At 36.8% G+C, this 23,247-nt stretch overlaps 1 protein-coding gene across 1 annotated transcript; it reads left to right on the top strand.

The window, feature by feature from the left end:
* The first annotated feature begins 933 nt into the window (after nucleotides 1-933).
* Nucleotides 934-20,098, top strand: smc3 (structural maintenance of chromosomes 3). The gene is made up of 29 exons (XM_043223105.1): nucleotides 934-1,122; nucleotides 1,689-1,764; nucleotides 2,118-2,156; nucleotides 2,278-2,345; nucleotides 2,470-2,541; nucleotides 2,617-2,696; nucleotides 2,780-2,858; nucleotides 3,399-3,516; nucleotides 3,756-3,931; nucleotides 4,035-4,115; nucleotides 5,601-5,765; nucleotides 6,810-6,931; nucleotides 7,327-7,540; nucleotides 8,433-8,536; nucleotides 8,804-8,903; nucleotides 9,391-9,551; nucleotides 9,635-9,776; nucleotides 12,133-12,283; nucleotides 12,362-12,514; nucleotides 13,234-13,385; nucleotides 13,482-13,640; nucleotides 14,762-14,869; nucleotides 14,954-15,062; nucleotides 15,405-15,652; nucleotides 17,752-17,964; nucleotides 18,351-18,539; nucleotides 18,630-18,807; nucleotides 19,129-19,235; nucleotides 19,439-20,098. The coding sequence occupies exons 1-29, from the start codon at nucleotides 1,108-1,110 to the stop codon at nucleotides 19,508-19,510; spliced, it is 3,651 nt and encodes a 1,216-aa protein (XP_043079040.1). The 5' UTR covers nucleotides 934-1,107; the 3' UTR covers nucleotides 19,511-20,098.
* The last annotated feature ends 3,149 nt before the right edge of the window (nucleotides 20,099-23,247 follow it).

Below are 23,247 nucleotides of genomic sequence, written 5' to 3'. Positions count from 1 at the left end.
ACTTTTGAGTGGAACTTTTTTTTTACATCACATGCAAAAGCAACACATTTGGGATGCACAAAGAGAGCAGAAAGACATTGAAAGCTTGATACAAATGATACAAACTTTTGTGAAGCAGTATTAAAATAGCATAGCAAAATACCCATTCTTTGGGGAGAAAGAGCATGTGTTGGACAGGCACGCAAATCACAGAATCTGACTGAATCCATAGATACGTTTTTTTTTTACATAATTTTACATATATTAATTATCATTTGGTTTGACTGAAATTAATTCCCTCCTTCAGGTTTGTGATCATTCTAAAATAATGATCACCATTTTTAATTTATGGACATAATCTTGAGTCTAGTTGGATGTAATGTATTACCATTGCTTTTACTTGAAAAAAGTAAAGTAAGGGAATTCTTTTACTCTTTATTTTTGTCATTTAATTACAGTTAGGTCTGATGTGCTTGCATTAAATACTGAATGAACTAATCAATTATATAAAACAATAGGAAATTTAACATAAAATGTATGCAAGTAAAATTGTCCCCATAATTCGGTCAGTACGAAAATAATTTATGCAGTTCTCTAGTATAAAAGAAATAAAGAAATAAAGCGAAAGGAGGTACAACAATGAATGACCATAACATGCTTTTCTCAAGTGTTTATTCTGCAGAGCAGCCGTCTTGGCGCCCAATCTCTACCTCGACGGACTAAACTAAACTTTACAAAAATAGGGGTATCGTTACAGACAAAATTGCCATAAAACTCATTCATAATCAAGGAGGTCATTAAAAATGAAATTATTAACATATATAACTATGTTACTTTGATATATGACGTTTTAACGCTCAAATACTACCCCTTTATACATTTATAATTAACAATAATTATAAGTTCCCCTAAAATGTCAAGTAGACTCGTCCGTTCGTCCCGCCTCTGTCGCCATTTTGACTGTTATGTCTGTTTCGTGAGGGGAGGGAAAAAAATTGATAATCCAGAAGAGTAAATACCGGACAAATTGTGTAGGCATATTTATCTTCTCTTAACCCTTCTTCTCTCTGAGGAGGAGGGTGTTTTTGTTAGGCTGGTTTCTGAGGAGACTTTTGTGCATAAGCCGCCATGTACATTAAACAGGTAAGTGACTAAAATACGGCTCATGCGCTGCCTGTAGAATGCATAAGATTTATATGCTGAATTGTGAGATTCAACTACTTAATTACACATTTTAACTACCAGATGTGTACAAAAACGTTTTTTTCTTAATCTCGAGCAAGCTGGGTTGTACGTTTTGGCGAGTACATGGCCTTCAATTAAGTTAGCATTAGCTTTAGCATTAGCTGTCAAAACCCGCAGAACATTGCAATAAAATTAATTGTGCAAAATGTATATAAAGCAGTTACTACTTGCATAAGCCTTTGTTTGTTGCTGCTGTTCAGATGTGAGTCATCTACGAGCAGAAATTTAATATATAGCTGGTTAAAATGTGAATACTAATACGGCGTGTTGTAGAATGTAACGACAACTGTTGTATGAAGTGCTGTTTTATTTACACAGACATCACTGTAAGTTGTTGTTCCCATTAAACCTTTGTTTTAGTTCATTGTTTACCTTTTGCATATTTGTATAAACTCATTCTAAAAGGTTGTATAACACAGTATTGATGTTTGTAATATTATGTGAAATATATATATATTTTTTAGGTTATTATTCAGGGGTTTCGAAGCTACAGAGATCAGACTGTGGTTGATCCCTTCAGCTCCAAACACAATGTTATAGGTAAGACTGTCCCACTTCTTGCATATGACGTTTTCATCATAGCAGAACTATGCAAAATACGTAAACAAATAAATAAAAACAGTAAAATATTATATAAAATATATTTTAATAAATGTGTGTTTAAAATGTATTTAATATCAGACAATAAAACAAGATGTACATTTTATATCAACATTAACCATATATGCATGCAATGAAATGCCTTTTGCAACCACTCTGTTACGCAGAAAGTAAGAAACTTAATTAAAGAATAGTACTATAGTACAGAATAAATGTGTAATTATAATGTAAAAAAAAGAAAATAGTTTTTTTTGGGTTTTTTTTACATTTTATTTACCTTTCATTTTTCACAGTTGGAAGAAATGGATCAGGAAAGAGTAACTTCTTTTATGGTAAGTAAAAGATACCTTGTTTTAAAAGACCATCTATTACATTTCAATACAATAATACATTAATGCACTAAAGGTGCAGGTGAGTAGATTGTGATGAACAAATTTTTTTTTTCACCATTAGCCATACAGTTTGTGCTTAGTGATGAGTTCAGTCATCTTCGTCCTGAGCAGCGCCTGGCTCTGCTTCACGTGAGTGATTTTATTTATGTTTATATTTTATATTTATTTCAAGAATTAACTTAACTTAATAACTTTATATTTATTTATTTATTTACTAACCCTGCTATACTATGTGCTTTCATGTAATTTTCAGGAAGGCACTGGTCCTCGAGTCATTTCAGCCTTTGTGGAAATTATTTTTGACAACTCTGACAACAGGCTGCCGGTGAGAAATTTATCCTGATTGTTGAGAGCGCACTAAAGTAAAAGTAGGTGAGTAACAAGGCCCCTTTGCCCTTAGATTGATAAAGAGGAGGTGTCTCTGCGCCGTGTCATCGGAGCAAAGAAAGACCAGTACTTCTTGGACAAAAAGATGGTCACGTAAGTTTAGTTCTTGTAACATATCAGAGGAGCATTAACTGCTTAGAGCTGTAGATGAATGAATTCTATTCTGTGTGCTTCAGTAAGAACGATGTGATGAACCTTTTGGAGAGCGCTGGTTTCTCCCGCAGCAACCCTTACTACATCGTCAAGCAGGGAAAGGTACACTAATGTCCCCTGACACGAAACAAGCTATTAATGGATGTTTACTATTATTTTAATTTAAACCTGTCATCATTTAAAGGGTTAATCTAAAAAAAATAATGGTTGTCATTGTTGTTACCTATATGGGTTTCTTTCTTCTATTGAGCACAAAAAAAGATTTTTTTAAATAATGTTGGTAACCAAACATTTTACTGTAGCTATTGACTTTGATAATATTCAAGTCAATGGCTACCATCGGCAGTTTGGTAATGTTCAACAGAAGAACAAAACTCATAGAGGTTTGGAACAAGTGGATGGTGAGTAATTTAATGATAGAATTTTAATTTATGGTTGTACTATGTCTTTAAACTGCAGCTAAAAAAAGTGTTTTCAAGCCCTCCAGGACTGTAGCAAACCACAGCATCTCTTTCATTAACATTAATGCTCGTTTACAAACACGAACATGGCTCCAGGGAGTAATGTGGTGCTAATGGTGTTGCTAAACGATTTTGCTCACATTTTTTTACCCTCATTTTATCCTCTGAAACATGAAAATAGATCAATCAGATGGCGACAGCGCCTGACTCTCAGCGTCTGAAGCTGCTCAGAGAAGTGGCCGGTACCAGAGTCTACGATGAGCGCAAAGAGGAGAGTATCTCACTCATGAAGGAAACAGGTAGAGCCTTCACTGATGTGTTTCTATGATAATGCGTCATCATTACAGTCATGCCATTTATCATCTGTAAATATAGCCGATCAAATAAGTAAACTTGAACTTGCATTATTTTGTGAAGCCAAATCGTTTTAAAGACTAGACTTCAGTAGATGCTTAGCTGTTGTTTGTTTGTTTGTTTTGTTTTGTTTTTTGTTGAAGGGTTTGTGATGTGCAGTTTATTTTTGTGTGTATGTGTACAGAGGGAAAGCGAGAGAAGATTAATGAGCTGTTGAAGTACATTGAGGAGCGTCTGCACACTCTGGAGGATGAGAAAGAGGAGCTGGCTCAGTACCAGAAATGGGACAAAATGAGAAGAGCTCTAGAGTACACCATCTACAACCAGGAGCTCAACGAGACTCGGGCCAAGCTGGATGAGGTACATGTCAATACACACACACACACACAATCAAATAGTAAATATGTTAGCATTAGCACTGTGTAATTCTTTGTTGCTGATGTGGTGAAAATCTCTTCTCTAGTTGTCCACTAAGAGAGAGACCTGTGGAGACAAATCTAGACAACTGCGAGATGCTCAACAAGATGCTCGAGACAAAGTGGAGGTAAACTGCTCTCTTTTTAGTGTGTTCTCGTTCTGGAAAAGTGATAACAACATCATGGAAAAATATTTTACTTGGTAATTTGCTACATTTTCTTTTGCAAGTGTCAAGAAAGAGTGCATTCACATGTTGGCACATAACGATAACCTTTTATTTCAAAGACGTAGGGATGAGTGATATAATAGTAGTTATGATTATCTGGTAGAAATTTGTCATATTTTAGAGATTTTTACTCTTTTTGTGTCGCGTAAAACACTTTTTAAACATCACAACATATTTTAACTGTAGTATGGTGCAAACTTTAAATATTTCAAAATATTACTTTTGAAAATCCAGTGTTTAATTGTTCCTGATAAGTGCTCGTCATCACATTTGTAATCACAGCGGCTTTCTTCTTTTGTGAGGGAGTTTGGTGTCACAGTATCTTTGTTTTCAGGGGGAGCGTTAAAGAATTTGGTTCAGTTCCTGTATAATTCAACCAATCCAACAGTGTTTTCACTTTGTGTTGCAATTAGTCTTAGCCCTAGAAGTCACACTCACACCCTTTAAACGTGACACTGAACATAACGAAATGTCAAACGGACTCACTGCTGGCCTTGTCCTATGAATGCTGCCATAGATTCCAGACGTTCAAACAATGGACCTTTTTCACATTTCCAGGTTTCTAGGCAGCGGAAGTCGTCATAGTTGGGTTAACTTAAAACCTGCGTCAAGTTTTTAATACTAGGGGAAGGTCCTCCAACTTGTTCTTTCTGCCAAATGCCTATTAAGCATGTTTTATTGGATTGTGCTGATTTCAACTCAAGGAAATTTTATTATTCAGTTAACTTTTAAGAGATATAAGCCAAATACAGTTTGAGATTTTAAAAAATTAGTGAGTGGGTATAATTTTAGTCAGAATGTGTCTTGCCATGAAAAACTGCAATGGTGTTAAACGCAAATAAAACTGTGGGGAATTTGTTGCGCTGTGCTCTTTACTCCTTGCTTCTTGTGTAGACACGGTGTAAGACTAATGTGTATCAGTATATTGGATACAGGCAGCATCTAAAGTAACAGCAGCAGTGCTTCCCACAGGATTTGGTGCTACTTGTGGTGGCAGATGATGTCACATATTACTTTGCATATGTTATGATGTTATTGTGTCAAGTTTGCGTTCAGACAAGATTTGGTATATTATAAAAATTGGTATATTGTGGTGTATATATCTGTATGTCATTACCAAGGAATAAAATTACTTGTGTATTTTGGTAGTACATATTGTCCACCTCTATACAGAAGCATGATAAAAAGGAAAACATCTTTTTCTTTAAGATAAACATGCAATGATAACATTTATTGTGAATGAGAAGTTTTAATTTCAAGTTCATATTTTGTCCAGTCCAAAAAATTGTCATAAATTATTAAAATATGAGTATTTACTAGGAATCTACCTTTGCACTTCGTGAAGCAACTTATTGTGTAATGGTATCTAACCTTGTGTCTCTGCAGGAGACTGAGCGTGTGGTGAGGGAGCTGAAGTCTCGAATCTCCGCCATGAAGGAGGAGAAAGAACAGCTGAGCGCCGAGCGACAGGAGCAGATCAAACAGAGGACCAAACTGGAGCTCAAAGCCAAAGATCTGCAGGACGAGCTGGCAGGAAACAGCGAACAGAGGGTACGACTAGCACACACACCAACACATGCACACGCTACAGGCACACATATGCACTCGTAACACACACATTTTGAAGAAGTGCCATCTTGGAAAAGAGAAAGTTACTGCTTTGGAAAAAATTCCTTTGATTTTACACTACCTTTTTTTTTTTTTTTTTTTTTTTTTTTTTTTTAATTCATGTTTATTTTTTTGAACAGTAATACTAGGATTACACACGTTCTACTGAATGATAGTTATATTTCTGTCTTTAAGTTAAAACAAACCTTTATTTTAGTAGGTTGCTTTGAATACGTTTTTTAATTTCTGTGTGTGTGTATCTATATATATATTTATCTACATTTCACACACACACAATGCTTGTTTTACTCAAATGAAGAATATACCCCATTTCCTTAAACAAATACTCACTTAAATTCTTCCATTGCTGTTGCTGATTAGGTTGCTGCGGAATCAAAGCAGTGGCCGAATTCACACAAGCAAACATGCGAGTTTGATACACATGCTTACAAATGCAAACTCACTCATAAACGCACACATACAGCCAGAGAGCTGCAGGAAATGCTGGCAGGCACTAATGAACAGAGGGTCCGCAGTGTCTCCGTCTGCGTCACTATCTACACACGCTCACTCCAGCCCGGGCTTGTGGCCAGACGCAAACACACACACATAACGCTTGTGTATCACTCTATGTGTGAAATACACACTTTCGGTCGGCCCTCCTGCATCCCAGCTTGGCTTAGAGAGGGATTAGCCCCACCTGGCTACGTGTGTGTGTGTGTGTGTGTGTGTGTGTTTTCCTATGGAGGAGAGGCAGAAGTGCGTCATTTGCCCTTTGATTGGTGAATGTACGTTTGCTCAGATGGAGATCCCCCTTTATTCTTCTCATGACGCTGAATCTACATACCTGTTTGTGTGTGATTTAATTCTTCTTCATTTAAATACAAAAACACCTCCTTGGTCATTTATGCAAAAATTATTTAGGCTTTCTATAAAAAGAGCATATGTGATTCATTACTATGGTCCCTCTTGCTTCCTGTCCAACAGAAACGGCTGCTCAAAGAGCGTCAGAAGCTTCTAGAGAAGATTGAAGAAAAGCAGAAGGAGCTGCAGGAAACAGAACCTAAATTTAACACTGTGAAAGAAAGAGAGGAGCGAGGAATTTCCCGGTAAACTCTTTGAAGGGTTGGAGCATGGACTGCTTTTTTTGTGTTGACATACTATTGAAACAGGAAGCTGGGGTGTGGGAAATGTTCAAGTGCGTTTACGTCACAATACTTCCAACACCCAAATTTGTTATTTCTACCACTACTAGGTTATAAATGAATAAACTACATCAATTTTGTAAGTTTAACACTTTTGGTTCATTGCAAGGGCAATACATTACATTACATTCATTCATTTATTTATATTATATATATTTATTATAATATAATCCCTTATATTTTCCAAAAAGGATCTAAACTAGGAGATGCCATTTTGAAAAGCATTACAAATGCTTTTGGTGGTTTGAAGTATGTTTTGTTCTGAAGTCATTTGTTGTGTTGGTTCATACATTTTTCAGACTGGCTCAAGCCACACAAGAGCGAACAGACCTGTATGCCAAACAGGGCCGAGGCAGTCAGTTCACCTCTAAAGAAGAGAGGGACAAATGGATCAAGAAAGAGCTGAAGTCTCTGGATCAAGCCATCAACGACAAGAAACGGCAGATCGCTGCCATCCACAAAGATCTGGAGGACACTGAGGCCAATAAAGAGAGAAACCTGGAACAGTATAATGTGAGATTTGGCTATGCTATACTCATCTTGGTATTAGATAATACATACAGAACTTTTGGGTTAAATGGGAAGCATTCTTTAATGGAATAGTTGACCCAAAAATGCAGAAGTTATAAAATATTGTATGCACCCTTGATCATGTAGATGTGTTTTTTCTTCATCAGATATGGAGAAATGTAGCATTACGTGACTTATTCAGCAAAATGTCCTCTGCAGTGATTGAGTGTCATTAGAATGAGAATCCAAACAGCTGATAAAAAAACATCTACAAATTATCTCTCTCCCATCAGTTAATGTCTTGCAAAGTGAAAAGTAGCGCCTTTTTTCTTCTCTCCTCATCAAGATCCTTATCACTGTTGCTGTTGATTTAAAAAAAAAAAAAAAAAAAAGGTGCAAAATTTTTACTTTTTCCAGTGAAAAAGTCTTCTTTTTTTGCATTAGTAGAGCGTGTATGTGGGTGTATTATGATGTGAGAGTCAGCATGGGATCAGGATTTATTCTCTGAAGGAAGGATTATTATGGCTTATGATTTTTGATTTTGATCAGAAGCGACATTTTGAGTTTAAAAGGCCTTGATTGATTTGTTTCTTACAGTCATACAGCTTTTCACTTCACTAAACATTAATTGATGTACTCGAGTGGTGTGGATCACTTGTGCATTATTATGACGTTTTTTATCAGCTTTTTGGACTCTCATTCTGATGGCACACTTTCACTGTCCATTGTGCATCAATTGCAAGTGATGCAATTCTTCTAAATCTGTTCTGATGAAGAAACAAACTTATGTACACGTTAGATTACCTGAGGATCATAAGAACCTTGGGTAAACTATTCCTTTTAAAGATGTTTTGTAACCTTTAACATTTCTTCCCAACGTTGTTTTTGGCCGCAGAAACTGGACCAAGACTTGAGTGAAGTAAAGACTCGAGTGGAAGAGCTGGACAAGAAGTACTACGAGGTGAAGAACCGAAAAGATGAACTTCAGAGCGAGAGAAAGTAAGATCCTCCTGTTCCTAGTCCTGACACAACATGGAAAAATATCTGGCTTTGGTCCATTTTTCCAACATCCCACCTTTTACTGTCACCTGTACGAACTGTTCCCCTCCTCAACTGGCATTTTAGTTATTAATAATTCCAAAGCCATAGGATTCACAGCAAGAGGTGGCTTGACGGATGGGCTATAGAATAGGGTCTCCTGCTGAATCCAGGCATAGCGTTTGTGAGCCAGGGCTGATGGGTGTGTTCGTGTCCCTCCTCCTGCAGCTACCTATGGAGAGAGGAGAACGCAGAACAGCAAGCGCTGGCAGCCAAACGAGAAGAGCTGGAGAAGAAGCAACAGCTACTGCGAGCAGCCACCGGAAAGGTTAGCAAGCAAAACAGACCTCTGTGTTTTAAACATGCTAATGAATTCTGCTGATTTTATTGTGTACAAATCATTTGTGCCATGCCAGTTCTTGTTTTTAATTAAATCCCAGCCATTGAGATTTAATAATAATACTTTGTTTTATCGCTATTTTGATTTTATTGTAATTAATCATACAAACCTACACCAGAGTTTATTATATGTAACTAGTGTGTGTATATATTGCTACTTAAAAATAGTACACGTAAAAATGCTGCCCACACCGTTTTTTTGCGTATCGGCTAAACTGAACCATACCTCCTAAGCTCAACTTGGCTGCTCTCTCAAGCGCTGAGTCAGTCCCTGATTATAGCAGCTCTCCCACATTTAAAAAAAAAAAAAAAAAAAAACTTCAGTATAGATGATGTGATTGTCATCTTGGCTGGAAATGACAGCACCACATTTTACATGTTGTTTGCTTTTTTTTTTTTTTTTTTTTTCTCCGCAGGCTATCTTGAATGGCATCGACAGCATCAATAAAGTATTGGAACATTTCCGCCGGAAGGGCATCAACCAGCATGTCATCAACGGCTACCACGGCATTGTCATGAACAACTTTGAGTGTGAACCTGCCTTCTACACCTGCGTGGAGGTGACTGCTGGCACCAGGTCAGTCACGTTGATTTTTATCTGTGTTAGCGTTGTTCTGTGCAATGAGACTGAAAGAGTTGTGTGTGTTGGGGTTTGCTCAGGTTGTTTTACCACATCGTGGAAACGGATGAAGTGAGCACCAAGATTTTGATGGAGTTTAATAAGATGAACTTGCCTGGAGAGGTCACCTTCCTGCCCCTCAGCAAACTGGACGTCAGGGACACTGCTTACCCTGAGACTAATGTAAGCTTACACAACTGACATAATATTTAAAAGTAGGGATGCACTGAAATTAAAATTCTCTCTGAAGCCAAACAAAAGACCTGCCAACTTGTACACTGGTACGATTTGTTACTCTAAACCGTTCCAAAACCTGACAAAGCCTTTTTTGCATGCACAGTACTTAAATGAAGCAACACCAAAGAAAGAGGAGTTTGACCAAGCAGAGCGCTGGGTTCATTCCCCTTTTAGCAAGCAGGATGTTTGACAAATGTATAAGACCTACCATTAAAAAGAGTCTGCAAAACAAATTCCCCCTGCCACGATCTCTGTACCTTTTTACTCCCACCGTATGATTTCTTAAAAAGAGGACTGTACGCACAGTACTTCAATCTTCTTAAGGTAAACCGGTTGGGGTGGATGTAAAAGTAAAGTCAATATGATCGTATTGATCTAAACTAACTGTGATTGGAATAAAAGCAAATATTCTTATTCAACCACATCAAATGTGGTTTATTTGTGTTCATATAGCTGCACTATAGTGTCCTAATATTAGGGTGTTTAGTCCAAGTGTGTGTGTACTTGAATAAATCCTGATATAGTTGCGCTAGAGCTGCACATTTAGATGATTTGCCCGTGTCTAATAAACCTTTGGAAAAAGTCTTAACAGAACATTCAAATCATTTTTGCATAAAGATCCATCCCGATAGTAAATCTTTACTGATGAGCGCAGACGCATGCACGTTTGTCAGACAGACAGAACAACATTTTATGAGGGTTTTTTACTTTTTGAATTTGTAATAATATTTAATTGAAATAACTAATGTTTTAGAATTGTAATACTTCTCATTATTTTAATTTAATGAAGAGAGATAAACTATATTCACTATACAGTGCCTAGAATAATTATTAAAACAAATCTATGCAAAGTTTCAACAAATTATGTAAGATTTGTCCCACTGCTGCTCTAAACTAACACTATTAGAGATTATTAGCTATTAGAAGTTATTAGCTATTAGAGATTACCAAAAAAAAAATGTTTAGCTTTCTGTATTGGTTAGTCCTTCAATATGCGTAAGCTCTTTAGATACAGTAGTTGGCTATTTTTAGTGATATAATTATTGCTGTTATCTGTGAAAAAAGGCAGAAAAAAACTTTATAGCCTATGTTATGAAAGGTTTAAGAGGACATTGTTAAACACTGTTTTCATAATGTACATTTGACATAGAATGTGTTTTTGTCAGTTAAAATTCTTTTTATAATGTTTTTTTAATCCACTTATTCAAAAAAATTATAATCTAAATAATCGTTAGTTGCAGCCCTACTAAATATATTATAAATACATATTAATTTAAATGTTACATTCAAATTCATTATTATTCATTATATATTAAACACCTCACAAAAAAATTGTGATTCTCCATTTATCCAGAATAGTGCAGCTCTAATGTAGACATTTGGTAAATATATAACGTGAATAACATTATCCTAATGCTAAATAATTTCCAAGCTAGTTTGCCTATTTACCAGGTATTTGTTGGCCAAGTAATGCGATATGTGACAGAAAAGTGTGCATGTATGTAGCCTTGCAACTAAAAAAAAACCCCATGACATTAGATAACCGGGAGAGAGAGAGAGCAGCAAACCTGGCTGCATTGCTTTCTTCACAACCAATTTATGTTGCAAAATTTGAGAATATATGATAATGTTACCTAGAAACTGACGGGTAACACTTTTAGTGCAGATCTGGACTTTGAACTCTGGCTAACAAGCAGATAATCGCAAGCTTGTACAACACTGTTTGAATAGGCTACATGCAACTTGTGCATGTTTTAGAAAACATTATGGTCTACAGTTTATTTACTAATTGTTTAAGGACATTTTGTGGACATTCAGTCATCAACCAGCAACTACCACCCTTCCTCTTCTCATCTGAGACATGGGATGCAATGCTAAACAGTCTCTCGCTTTTTGCTTATTCATCAAATGCTGAACACTGAAAGAGCTTGGTGAAATTTTTGTCATTTTAATTCATTTTAATAGAAATTCACACTGTCTGGAGCTTAGCATGAGGCTGAAAAAGATCCCCACAGAGATTTTAGTCACATGCAAGTTGGCCACACAGATTTGACAAACTGAGCAACAGAAAGCTGCTTGGTTTCAGAAATCGACTTGTGTGTGAGTTTGTTATTCCCAAGGGAAATGTATTTGTATAATCCTTTATATAAGTCCTGTCTTTCATTTGTTTATATTTTTTTGGATTATGATAAAAAAGATAAGATAACTGAGACTTGCAATGATACACACTTGCTTTTTTTAGTTTGATTGCTTCCATTGTCCTCATTTACATAAAATACCTTCAAAAAAAAATTTTCTATAGGATGCAATCCCCATGATCAGCAAGCTCCGGTACAGCCAAAACTTCGACAAGGCCTTTAAACACGTGTTTGGAAAGACCCTGATCTGCCGCAGCATGGAAGTGTCCACTCAGCTGGCTCGAGCTTTTACCATGGACTGCATCACACTGGAGGGTAAACCAGCACCGTCCTGTAGGTACTTTCCATTTATACACTCTGTTTGGTTTCTAAACCCTTGTTTTGGTGTATCAGGAGATCAGGTGAGTCATCGTGGCGCTCTGACCGGTGGCTACTACGACACTCGAAAGTCTCGTCTGGAGCTGCAGAAGGACATGAGGAAGGCTGAAGAGGAGCTTGGAGAACTGGAAGCCAAACTCAACGAGAACCTGCGTAGAAATATCGAACATATCCTTCTCATATAAACCTCTCACAGGCTTACTAAGACAAGTTTTGGCCAGTAGAGCATTCTGGTACAATCGACCTTGATGACACAAGGTCACAGAGGATCACTGAGTGACTCAGCTAGTTATTAACGCGTATGCGGTCATGTGTGAGTTGCACACATGGTGTTATATTAGTGAATGAAAGGATGAGAGATTATGTGTCTGGATTGGTGTACGTGACTATAAAGGCTTTGAGTGATGTTCATTTAAAACCATTGATTAACATGCATTGGCTTTGTGTGGCTCATACCCTGTGACTCATTCAGAGCTAATATGATGACATAATCACAGCAAAACAGGCCATTCAGCAGCTTGTCAAAGTATTTTAAAATAAAGCTGAATGGAAAAAAACGAATAAATATTGAATTAACTGAAACTAAAAATAAACGTTAATAAAAACTATATTACATAAATAATACTGCAATAACAGTTAAGCAAGACGTAGGGATGCACCGAAATAAAAATTATTTGCCACAGCCGAACAAAGTGAAATGCTGAACGGAAGGCCGAATACTGAACATGGATTTTAATTTTTTTTCATCCCATATATTCCATATATTTTCCCCTCTTCCGTAATCATGGCATGTATATTTTTTTTTACTGTACAAATAAATGCAGCCTTGCTGCAGAAGAGAATTGTTTCAAAACAGTTCTTGTCTGCTCCTTAACACAGTTCTCCACGTATCAATAATGAAATTGACCAGCTGATGAATCAGATGCAGCAAATCGAGACCCAACAGAGGAAGTTCAAGGCGTCCAGAGACAGTATACTGTCTGAGATGAAGATGCTGAAGGAGAAGAGACAGCAGTCAGAGAAAACATTTATGCCCAAGGTAACCCATGCCACTGTAATACCAAAACTGATATTATTTACTATTAATATATTTATTTATTTAAGTTGTGTGCCAAATCTTTGTGTTTTTACTCAGCAACGTAGTCTTCAAAGTTTGGAGGCCAGTCTGCATGCCATGGAGAGCACACGGGAGTCTCTGAAGGCAGAGCTGGGGACAGATCTGCTCTCTCAGCTCAGTTTAGAGGACCAGCGCAGGGTGGATGACCTCAACGACGAGATCAGACAGCTGCAGCAGGTTCGACAAACCACACAAATATTTACTATTGTTACATATTTACTTTTTAAAAAAACGAGCGCTTAAAATTTGAAAGTTCATTAATAATAACAACAATTATTATTAGCATTAGAACTTACTGACTGAAAAGCGTACAGCAGCTGGTGGGTTAATTAATCATTACAGAAACAATAAAAAAAAAAAGATTTTATATATTTACCAATTCTGTGTATATACATATATATAATATAAAATTTTGCTTTTTGAACTGCACAGCACACACAAGTAAACAAACGTATATCTTGGATGCGATCGAACAATTAATAAAAATCCAGCTAATTAACACAATAAAATGCAATAAAACATGATGATTAAAAAAAACATGCTTTTTGAAATTTTTACAAAATCTAAACTTTTTATATTGAAATACAATCACATCAGTAACAATCATTTACAAAAGTCCACTTGAAATCTGGTGTGCATAAAAATGAAAAACCAATACAAGGCTACAAAAAAGTAGGACTTTGTGAATTTTATATCTCTATTCTATAACCATAGTCTCATCTGAGAAGTGTTAGTCCACAGGTAGCCAGTGTCTGTAAAATTTAGACTCAACCTTAATCAAACACACCCTAGGAATCTAATTGCTAGAAGGCTACAGGAACGTGAGTTTTCATCATGGTTAGATCAAAATTGCACTTCTCCAGACCATCGTTGGCCACCCCTGGGTTAGTCAGTCTGAAGCTCTTGTTAGATTTATAAGAGAATCAGCTCTGAAGCCACAGCTGCAGCTCTTTCCCACCTCCAGCCCGACGCTGCAAACAATCGAAAAGCTACTTAAAATGTTGTATAACCGGCCCACATCATTAGCCTTTGTTATTTTTGTATGGCCTTCTATTTGGTTTGCTAATTTGTCTGCTTTTGTATTCTCAGACAGGTTTAGCATTGAATCATATGCATATGAGTTGCATTTAATCCTTCAGATGTACGTTCATCTGGCCCAAAGCCACATGTTCTGTTTTTAGTCTTAATTGCCTCTATAATAAACGATTCAAATTTAACATGTGACTTTTGACCCTTTCAGTTTGGGGTCAGCTAAAGATGCGTGGCCTGTTTTTTGTTTTTCCTTTTTTTTGCTATAGGACAACAGACAGCTGCTGAATGAGAGAATTAAGCTGGAGGGGATCATGACCAGGGTGGAGACATACCTCAACGAAAACCTGCGCAAACGCCTTGACCAAGTTGAGCAGGTGAAGATAAATCTCTTCCTTTTCACCAAAAAGATTCCATGAAACACAACGACATGTCGGACAATAAAATGTGTGTTTGTGTAGGAATTGAATGAACTGAGAGAAACCGAAGGAGGAACCGTCCTCACAGCGACAACGTCAGAGTTAGATGGCATTAATAAACGCATAAAAGACACTATGGCTCGATCTGAGGGTGAGTAAAGACTCCTTTGAGAATCTGGACCTCAAAATCAAACCAATGGATACATTTTCCAAAATTGAGATTTATAAAACGTCAAAAGATGACAACATTTGGCTCAGATGCAACTTTGAAAATCTGTAAGCAGAGGAAGTTCTTAGCAATGCATATTACTAATCAAATTCTGTCTATGCTAAGCTATCTACAGCTGAAGTTCTACCACCAGACCGGGAGACTGGCTGAATGGATTTGTGAACAGTAACTGTTTAACTGGTTTTGTGGTCCAGGTTCACTTTGTGTTTAGTTTTTTTCTTTAAAATCCCATGCTTTTGTTTTGTTTGTCATCTTAATTTTCAGATTTGGACACTCTCATCGACAAGACGGAGGTGGAAATAAAGGACCACCAGAAGAGTATGGAACGCTGGAAAAACATAGAGAAGGAGCAGAATGAAGCCATTAACCATGACACAAAGGAGCTTGAGAAAATGACCAACAGACAGGGCATGTTATTGAAGAAGAAAGAGGAATGCATGAAGAAGATTCGTGAGCTGGGCTCTCTGCCGCAAGAGGCCTTTGAAAAGTACCAGACACTGACACTTAAACAGGTACAGCAACCATTAAAAAAAAATAAAATAAAAATCAACACATGTATAGTGTTTGAGTATGTGAAATAATAATAATAATTTATTTTTTTACCCTGAAGTGTAAAGTTTTCAATAACACTTTAGAGAGATTCTACTAACTATATGTACCTTTGTAATTACATGTCAACTAATCATCATTAATTTGCATGTACATACCTACTAGCTTTCAGGGTAGACTGTTAGTAGAATAAGTTTACATATATGTGCAAAGTATGCTGTGGACTAATCAAAATAAAGTGTTGGAAGACATTAAGCAGATAGTTTGCTAATACTCTAATGACTGCTGCTGATGTCGTTGCAAAGTTACTCACTTTTAGTAGAATGTCTAAAGTGGACTATCGAACCGTTTTTTTTCTTTTGAAAGTTCATGGTGACTCATTTGTGAAATTAAACAGTATTTTCCTTCTTGCTCAAAAAATAGCATCACAAATGAGGTCATAAACGAGTATTGTATAATGGTATGAAGAGTGAGGCATGACCGGGTACCCTTGAAGACGCCTTTTGCCTCCTCCTCGGCTTATGTCTGGCTTTAGTTTTCCCTCTCATCCCCCTCCAGTCTCGCAGCCCTCCCACCTGGCTCTCATATTTGTTGTCTTGGTTGATCTTCCTCCTTTCTGTCTACCGCTCCAGTCGGGGGCTCTATTGTGTCAGGCCTCCTACACAGAGGTGACTCATTCTTCATTACCCCATCCTTGCGCTCTCCTTTTTTCAACCTCTCTCGTTGAACTGGAGTGCGTGGAGTTGAAGAGCGAGGTTGTCCCATTTCTTTAGCTATCTTCTGGAATTTTCTCTTTCAGGTTCAGAAGTGGGAATAATGGCATGACATTCATTTAAAGAAAGGGGCAGTATGTAAGATCGACAGTTAGGCAGTCCGTCCCAGAACGCACATTTCAGAGTAGAATTACTAGCTATAGCATTATTTTTCAGAGAAACGGCTATCTCACCATAACATGTTTCGTAAATATCTACAAACATGTTATTTTTAGCTTAGAAGAGTCAAAAACGTGTACCTTTTTAAGCGGTGTGAAAGAAATGTACACATTTTGTAGTTGGCAAAAGTACAATTTGAAGTCGATGGCAAACTGAGTTTAGTTTGATCACTGTTCTATTCTGCTGAGCTACTAAAAGAATGTGGTGATTGGGGGAAAAACAAGAGATGGAACTCTTTATGAAAACATTGCAAATGACCCCTAGAAATTTATTAACTTATGACATTTTAAATGTGCTTGCAAAATTTTTATTTTTCCCCAGTTTTTCATTTGGTCACTAAATTGTCACATTTTGTTAAAAACTTCTGCATTTACTCAAAAACTTGTAACATTTCTCTAAAGAAAGGTTAGGTAAAACCATACAATTTTAGCATTCATTTGCAAAATTTTGTTCGACTTAAAACCTCTTTGTCAACTGAATTTTGAGAGAAATTTGGAATTCCCTCAAAAACTTTGCTAACTTTAGAACTTCTCCCCCATTTTCTTACAGAATTTTCAGATTCCACAAATAAACCTTTGTGTTAATTTGCAAAATCTTCTTTTGCCCAAATACCTTGCATTTGTTAGCATTTTTTTCCTTTGCATTTACTTGCCATGTTGTCTCTTTAGTTCTCTTTAGCTCTATTTAGTTTGCCTAAAGACGTTTGCATAAACTTGAAACATTTTTTACATTTACTTAATTCCCCTGCAGACCTTTGCTTTCATATGCAAAATATTTTCTTTCTTTCTTATGAAACCTTGCGGACATTTCTTTCATGATCCTTCAAAAAGTTTGCAAAATTGAGCAATTTCTTTTCCCATTTGCTTGAAACATTGTTGCATTTCCCTGAAGATCTTTATATTTCCTTGGGGGTTTTTATTTTTTTTTTACCTGAAAAGCTTTACTTTCCCTCAGACTTTAAGTTTTCCTTGCAAAATTAGGCCATTTCGAATGAAAATTAAAAAGAAAAAGGTTATCTTTACTTATCCCAAAATTGATTTCCTCGCAACATGTTTGCCTCAGAAACTGCATTTGCTTGCAAACAAATTGGTTTCATTGGTTATGTGTTCATTAATTGTCTGTGTGTTCAGTTGTTCAGGAAGCTGGAGCAGTGTAACACAGAGCTTAAGAAGTACAGCCATGTGAATAAAAAAGCCCTGGACCAGTTCATCAATTTCTCAGAGCAGAAAGAGAAGTTGATTAAGAGGCAGGATGAGCTAGATAGAGGCTACAAATCCATCATGGAGCTCATGAACGTCTTGGAGCTGCGCAAATATGAGGCCATCCAGCTCACCTTCAAACAGGTATGACTCCGAGACTCATTCAAGTAGCATATGCATGTTTTTTTTTTCCATCTCTAATAAAAAATTAATCATTGTCTACTTTTGAAAAAACAAATCGTAATTATTAAAATAAAATCAATTGATTTAAAACATGAGAGATTTTTAAATGAACTTGTTCCTACTGACACAGCAGACATGCTTTCACTAAAAACAGTTTTTCACATTTTGTTTCATGATGTTTTTTATAACGTTTTATTTTTTTCCACACACTGTTTTGACGATAAACAAGGCTTTGTATTGTCCTTTTTACAACACCAACAAAAAAAGTTTTTTTTACATCGCCTTTCTTTCCCAATAAGTAAAAACATCATCTGATACCACTGGCATCCTGCTTTGTGTCCCTGCAGGTGTCTAAGAATTTTAGCGAGGTGTTTCAGAAGCTGGTTCCCGGCGGTAAAGCCACTCTAGTGATGAAGAAGGGCGACACTGAAGGTGGTCAGTCTCAGGACGAGGGTGAGGGAGCGGACAGTGAGAGGGGATCTTCCTCCCAGAGCAGTGTGCCCAGCGTAGACCAGTTTACTGGAGTGGGCATCAGGGTAAGGAGAGGAAGGACAGTCAAATGTGTTTGTGAAGTTATAACTGCTGATATTTGACCGATCGTGTGTGTGTGTATGCGTGTTCGTCAGGTGTCATTCACAGGTAAACAGGGAGAGATGAGAGAGATGCAGCAGCTCTCTGGGGGTCAGAAGTCTCTGGTGGCTCTGGCTCTCATCTTTGCCATCCAGAAATGCGACCCTGCTCCTTTCTACCTGTTTGATGAGATCGACCAAGCTCTAGATGCTCAGCACAGAAAAGCAGTGTCAGGTACCATCAGCCAATACATTGTTGACCTCAGTGTTGATCTCCAGGATTTCAGCCGCTGATAGTTCAATAGAGGACAAAAAAACTTGACCAAAAATAAACTACTACATCACCAGAACAGTTAACAGAAGGAGAAAGCGGAGATACATCAAAATTATCACATTTTATTTACTGAAATATTATTGACTTCTCACACATTTTTTATGTGTTTTAAATTCTATCACAAATATTCCTTTTTACAATTTACTTCTTTTGAAGGTCGCAGTCTTCTGTTTTAAATCTTTTTTTTGCACAGTGTTGTCAGTATTTTGTACTGTCTTTCAGACATGATCGTGGAGCTGGCTGGACACGCTCAGTTCATCACCACGACATTCAGACCTGAGCTTTTAGAGTCAGCTGACAAGTTCTACGGCGTCAAATTCAGAAACAAGGTAACAGGCTTCATTAACACTCTGATGTGCCAAGTAATTAGCAAATGCAAATGAGTATTCTGCACTGAAAACGAACTATAAATGGAAGTCTTGTCAAGTTGAAGCTGCACAGATGAGGTCCCCGGACTTACTGTGTGTGTGTGTGTGTGTGTGTGTGTGTGTGTGTGTGTGTGTGTGTGTGTGTGTGCGCGTGTGTTCATTAGGTGAGTCACATCGATGTGATCTCAGCAGAGCAGGCGAAGGACTTTGTGGAGGATGACACCACTCATGGCTAAAAGATACAATACACCTCTATCACTCATGTTCCTCATTTCTCACCCCCCCGTCTCAACTGGTGCTTTTCCTTTTTGAAGACCAGTTGGAATTAATAAAACTCTTTTTCTTGTATTCTGAACAGGATATACTGACTTGTGGTTTTACATTTTATTTTGTATTTTCTTTCCTCTGTTAATTCTCGTATTGCAAGGATAAACACTGAACATGTTTTTCAATACTTGGAGGAAATGTGCCCTGCTTCACAACCTGTATCAGCCAGTTATTTAAAGTTTACGAAGTTGAGTCGCTCTGTTTCAGAGTCAGGCTTCGGTTGCTGAATACACACAGTTAGGTGTACGATAAAGAGCTGCTGTTTGCAGTCGTTTGGCACTGGGTCTCTCTTCTCGTCCTCTAAACCAGCATGAGCTGTTCCTTCATACTCCCTTTTTTTTAAGCTATATATGAGAGAGGCTCATTTTATAGGTTGCCTGAAGCCTAAATGTTTTTTATCATTGTTTTGTTGGCTTAATTTCTTTAGCTCATTGTGATTTATAGTATTCTAATGTGTTTTCTGTTACCCAAAAATAATAAAATCCCCCTGGTCTTTATCAACACGCACTGGTTTCTTGCCGCTAGAGGGCGCTGTGTCACACATTACTTTTTAAATGATATTACGTCATTACGTCGTTGTGCTGCACGTGAAGGGAGAAAGAAAAAAACAAGACTTGCAAGCTTTTGGCTCAGACAAGTACGTACATTATGTATTAAAAGAAATATATATATATTTGTGTGTATACTACATAGATGATACGTTTTTATACACAGTTTATATTTGTCTATATTGTTTTGTAAGTTTAACCTATGAATTAAAAGGTAAGATGTGAGCATATAATTTCAATGTTAATTATATGGTTTAATATAATATAAATATGGAAGTATTTTTATTTTCTAATGCTTGTCATTGTTTTTCCGTACCAGTGTCTGTCAAGCCCTGCGTGTGGTGATCAGGCTTCTGAAAATGATCACGCTTGGGTTTGTAGTCCTTCTGTTAAAGGTGAGTCATGTTCACTGAAACGTTGAGGGGAAATTGGATCCTCTTCCCATCTGCCAACAACACAAATGCAATTTTATCTGCCAGATCTGCTCAGCTGATCGCTAAACTTGTCCAAGAGTCCTTTGGGCCTGTCCATCTCTCTTCTCTTAACTGCTCAGGTTCTTCTCTCTGCCAGAATCGCTCTCTGGTGACCGAGAGCCCCTCGGTATAATCAACAGATGAAACCACCCCATAATCACGCAGAGGCCTCGATAAACCTTGCATAAATCTGTCCCTGCTTTACAGTCGTTCAGCACACAAGTTAATTTGTGGTTTGACAGGTGCCATGTCAAACCTATAAGCACTTGGTCTCTCGATGTGCCCTTGACTCTTGTGTCTCTGTGAACAGTGTTAGAGTCCCATTAAACTTGTCAGTTTTGTGAGCAGCGTCCTGCTGGGAGAACAGATGCTGCTGTCTCAATAGCTCTTTAAGTCACCTAACTGTCACGGGATGAATGCGACTTAACATTCAGCTGTCTGCACGATCAGCTTCTTTTTTGGAGCATTTGGTTAAAAATATGAACCTGTGACTATATGAGTTTGTGGAAAACAATAAAAATTAAAATGCATAATTTATTTAAACCCTAGTGAAAAGTAAATGCGCAAATGTATTAGAAATACATTCATTTCATGCATATTATACTATAAATGCTATGTTTATGTGCTTACTACAAATACGCTTCAGTTCCTTTAATAAATTGCAACAGCTAATTTTGTGCTTTATTTATCACGCTTCATTTAGTGGTGCAGAGGTTCAGCTGAATATGTGCTGAGGTATATTTGATTGTGCTGAAGCTAAACTATTGTAAGTGTACTTAACCTGCAATTTGGTGTGTGTGTGTAGATAGATATATATATATATATATATATATATATATATATATATTACAAAAAGTGCAAATACTTAGGAAATACTTTCCTATTATTTTATGATGGATTTGATATTTATGGTATTTATTATGTACCATTTATTCATTTATTTGTAAACATGCTTTATAAAACTCACAAATAAAAAAAAAATGCTTGCTTTATGCAAGTTGAAGCTGAACACACAAAAAATGACAAAAAAATCCACCATCAATTAAATACTTTAAAAGTACTATCAAGTGCTATCTTTATTATTTAACTTCCTCTCTATTGCACCAAGAAAGTGTCAGATGCGTAGTTTTCAGATGTTGCACTTACTGGCTTGACTCAAAAATGATGAGGTCCTTCAAATGTTCCTTTAAATTTGACCCAGCAACTACGAGCTCCACATATAACCGCTCTCCGAGGCGTCATTATGTCATTGCCGTTCCATTTATACTCATGTTAACCATCACACCGCCTCAGCCCTGTGTGAAAAGGCATTTACAACTTGCCGTTTTGAGTGGGAACCGCATTTGTTCCCTTTTTAAAGCGGTTTTATGAGCTCATGCAGGACCTGCCAATCACGCCTCTGTTCTCAAATCGGAATTGAGATTTCACTTTGAACTTAGTGTTATATGCATACTCTACTGTAAACCGTTATTGGTCTCCTGACGAGTGACTGGTGAGCGTTTACATCCAGCGCGGCGTAAACGTTGGGTCGTTCGGGGCGAGTTATAGTGAATGGCATCCACAGCTGTGGCCCGGCCTGTTTCAGAACAACGATCTAGTGCAAAGGGCCAACATCATGACTTAGTGCAGGTCTAATGAGTGGGGGTGCTAATTCGAATGCGTGGATCGTCACGTGAGTATTGCGAAAATAAAAGACATTTTGCAGCACCAGCACTGTACAAAAATGGATATGCTAACTCCAGGCAGAATGGTTGAGTAAATTATTTTAGTTTTTTTTGTGCAAAAACAAGTATTCCCGTAGTGTCCCAAAACTGAAGTATGGAGATATATATATATATATATATATATATATATATATATATATATATATATATATATATATATATATATATATATATATATATATATATATATATATATATATGGATATATGATATATGTTGCTGCCTATAGAGGGTCAGATTACATCAAAAATGTCTTAATATGTGTTGTATAGATGAACAAAGGTCTTACAGGTTTGGAAAAAAATGAAGGTGAATAACGACAGAATTTTCATTTTGGGGTAAACTAACCCTTTCCACGATTGCTGGAATAAAATAGCTAGTATTTCGCGACTAACATTATATTTATATAAAATACAAACTGAATTAGGTTTATTTCAATCTATTAAATAGTATTTTCATATTAATCGTCATTTAGAAAAGTAACTGCTCAGTAAGTCTAAGAAGTGTTATATGAACTCTTTTCATGTTTGGCTCCACCTGTCATTGTGGTTTCTGAAGGGTTTTCTGTGTGCAGTTGTCCTGCTCATGTGGAGCATTTTGTTCAGCGCTTGTAGTTTTAGTCTCATTCCCTAAACATGCTATGCTATGTCCTGCTGATCAGGATATATATATGTGTGTGTGTGTGTGAGTGTGTGAGAGACACTATTTGGCTGAGATAAAACTAATTAAAAATGCAAAACCTGAGGGTGTAAAAAAAAAAAATCTAAATATACTCTTTTATCTAAATGAATTTCATTGCAATGCACATCACACAAAATCAAGTTTTAATATGAATGGTACGAAATTCACAATTACCTTCATGCAACATGGTTTGTACTGCTTAATAAATTGTGTCAAAATT

This window comes from Puntigrus tetrazona, chromosome 22 (assembly GCF_018831695.1).
Source record: "Puntigrus tetrazona isolate hp1 chromosome 22, ASM1883169v1, whole genome shotgun sequence".
Taxonomy (NCBI): Eukaryota; Metazoa; Chordata; class Actinopteri; order Cypriniformes; family Cyprinidae; genus Puntigrus; species Puntigrus tetrazona.
The sequence above is the reverse complement of the archived record's forward strand: the minus strand, read 5'-3'. Positions and strand labels throughout refer to the sequence as shown.

Bases quoted from the DNA above. Each gene is read 5' to 3' on its own strand.
- smc3 (XM_043223105.1), top strand. The intron at 18,540-18,629 runs GTAAGGAGAGGA...CGTGTTCGTCAG, and splicing joins TTACTGGAGTGGGCATCAGG to GTGTCATTCACAGGTAAACA. The intron at 18,808-19,128 runs GTACCATCAGCC...ACTGTCTTTCAG, and splicing joins GCACAGAAAAGCAGTGTCAG to ACATGATCGTGGAGCTGGCT.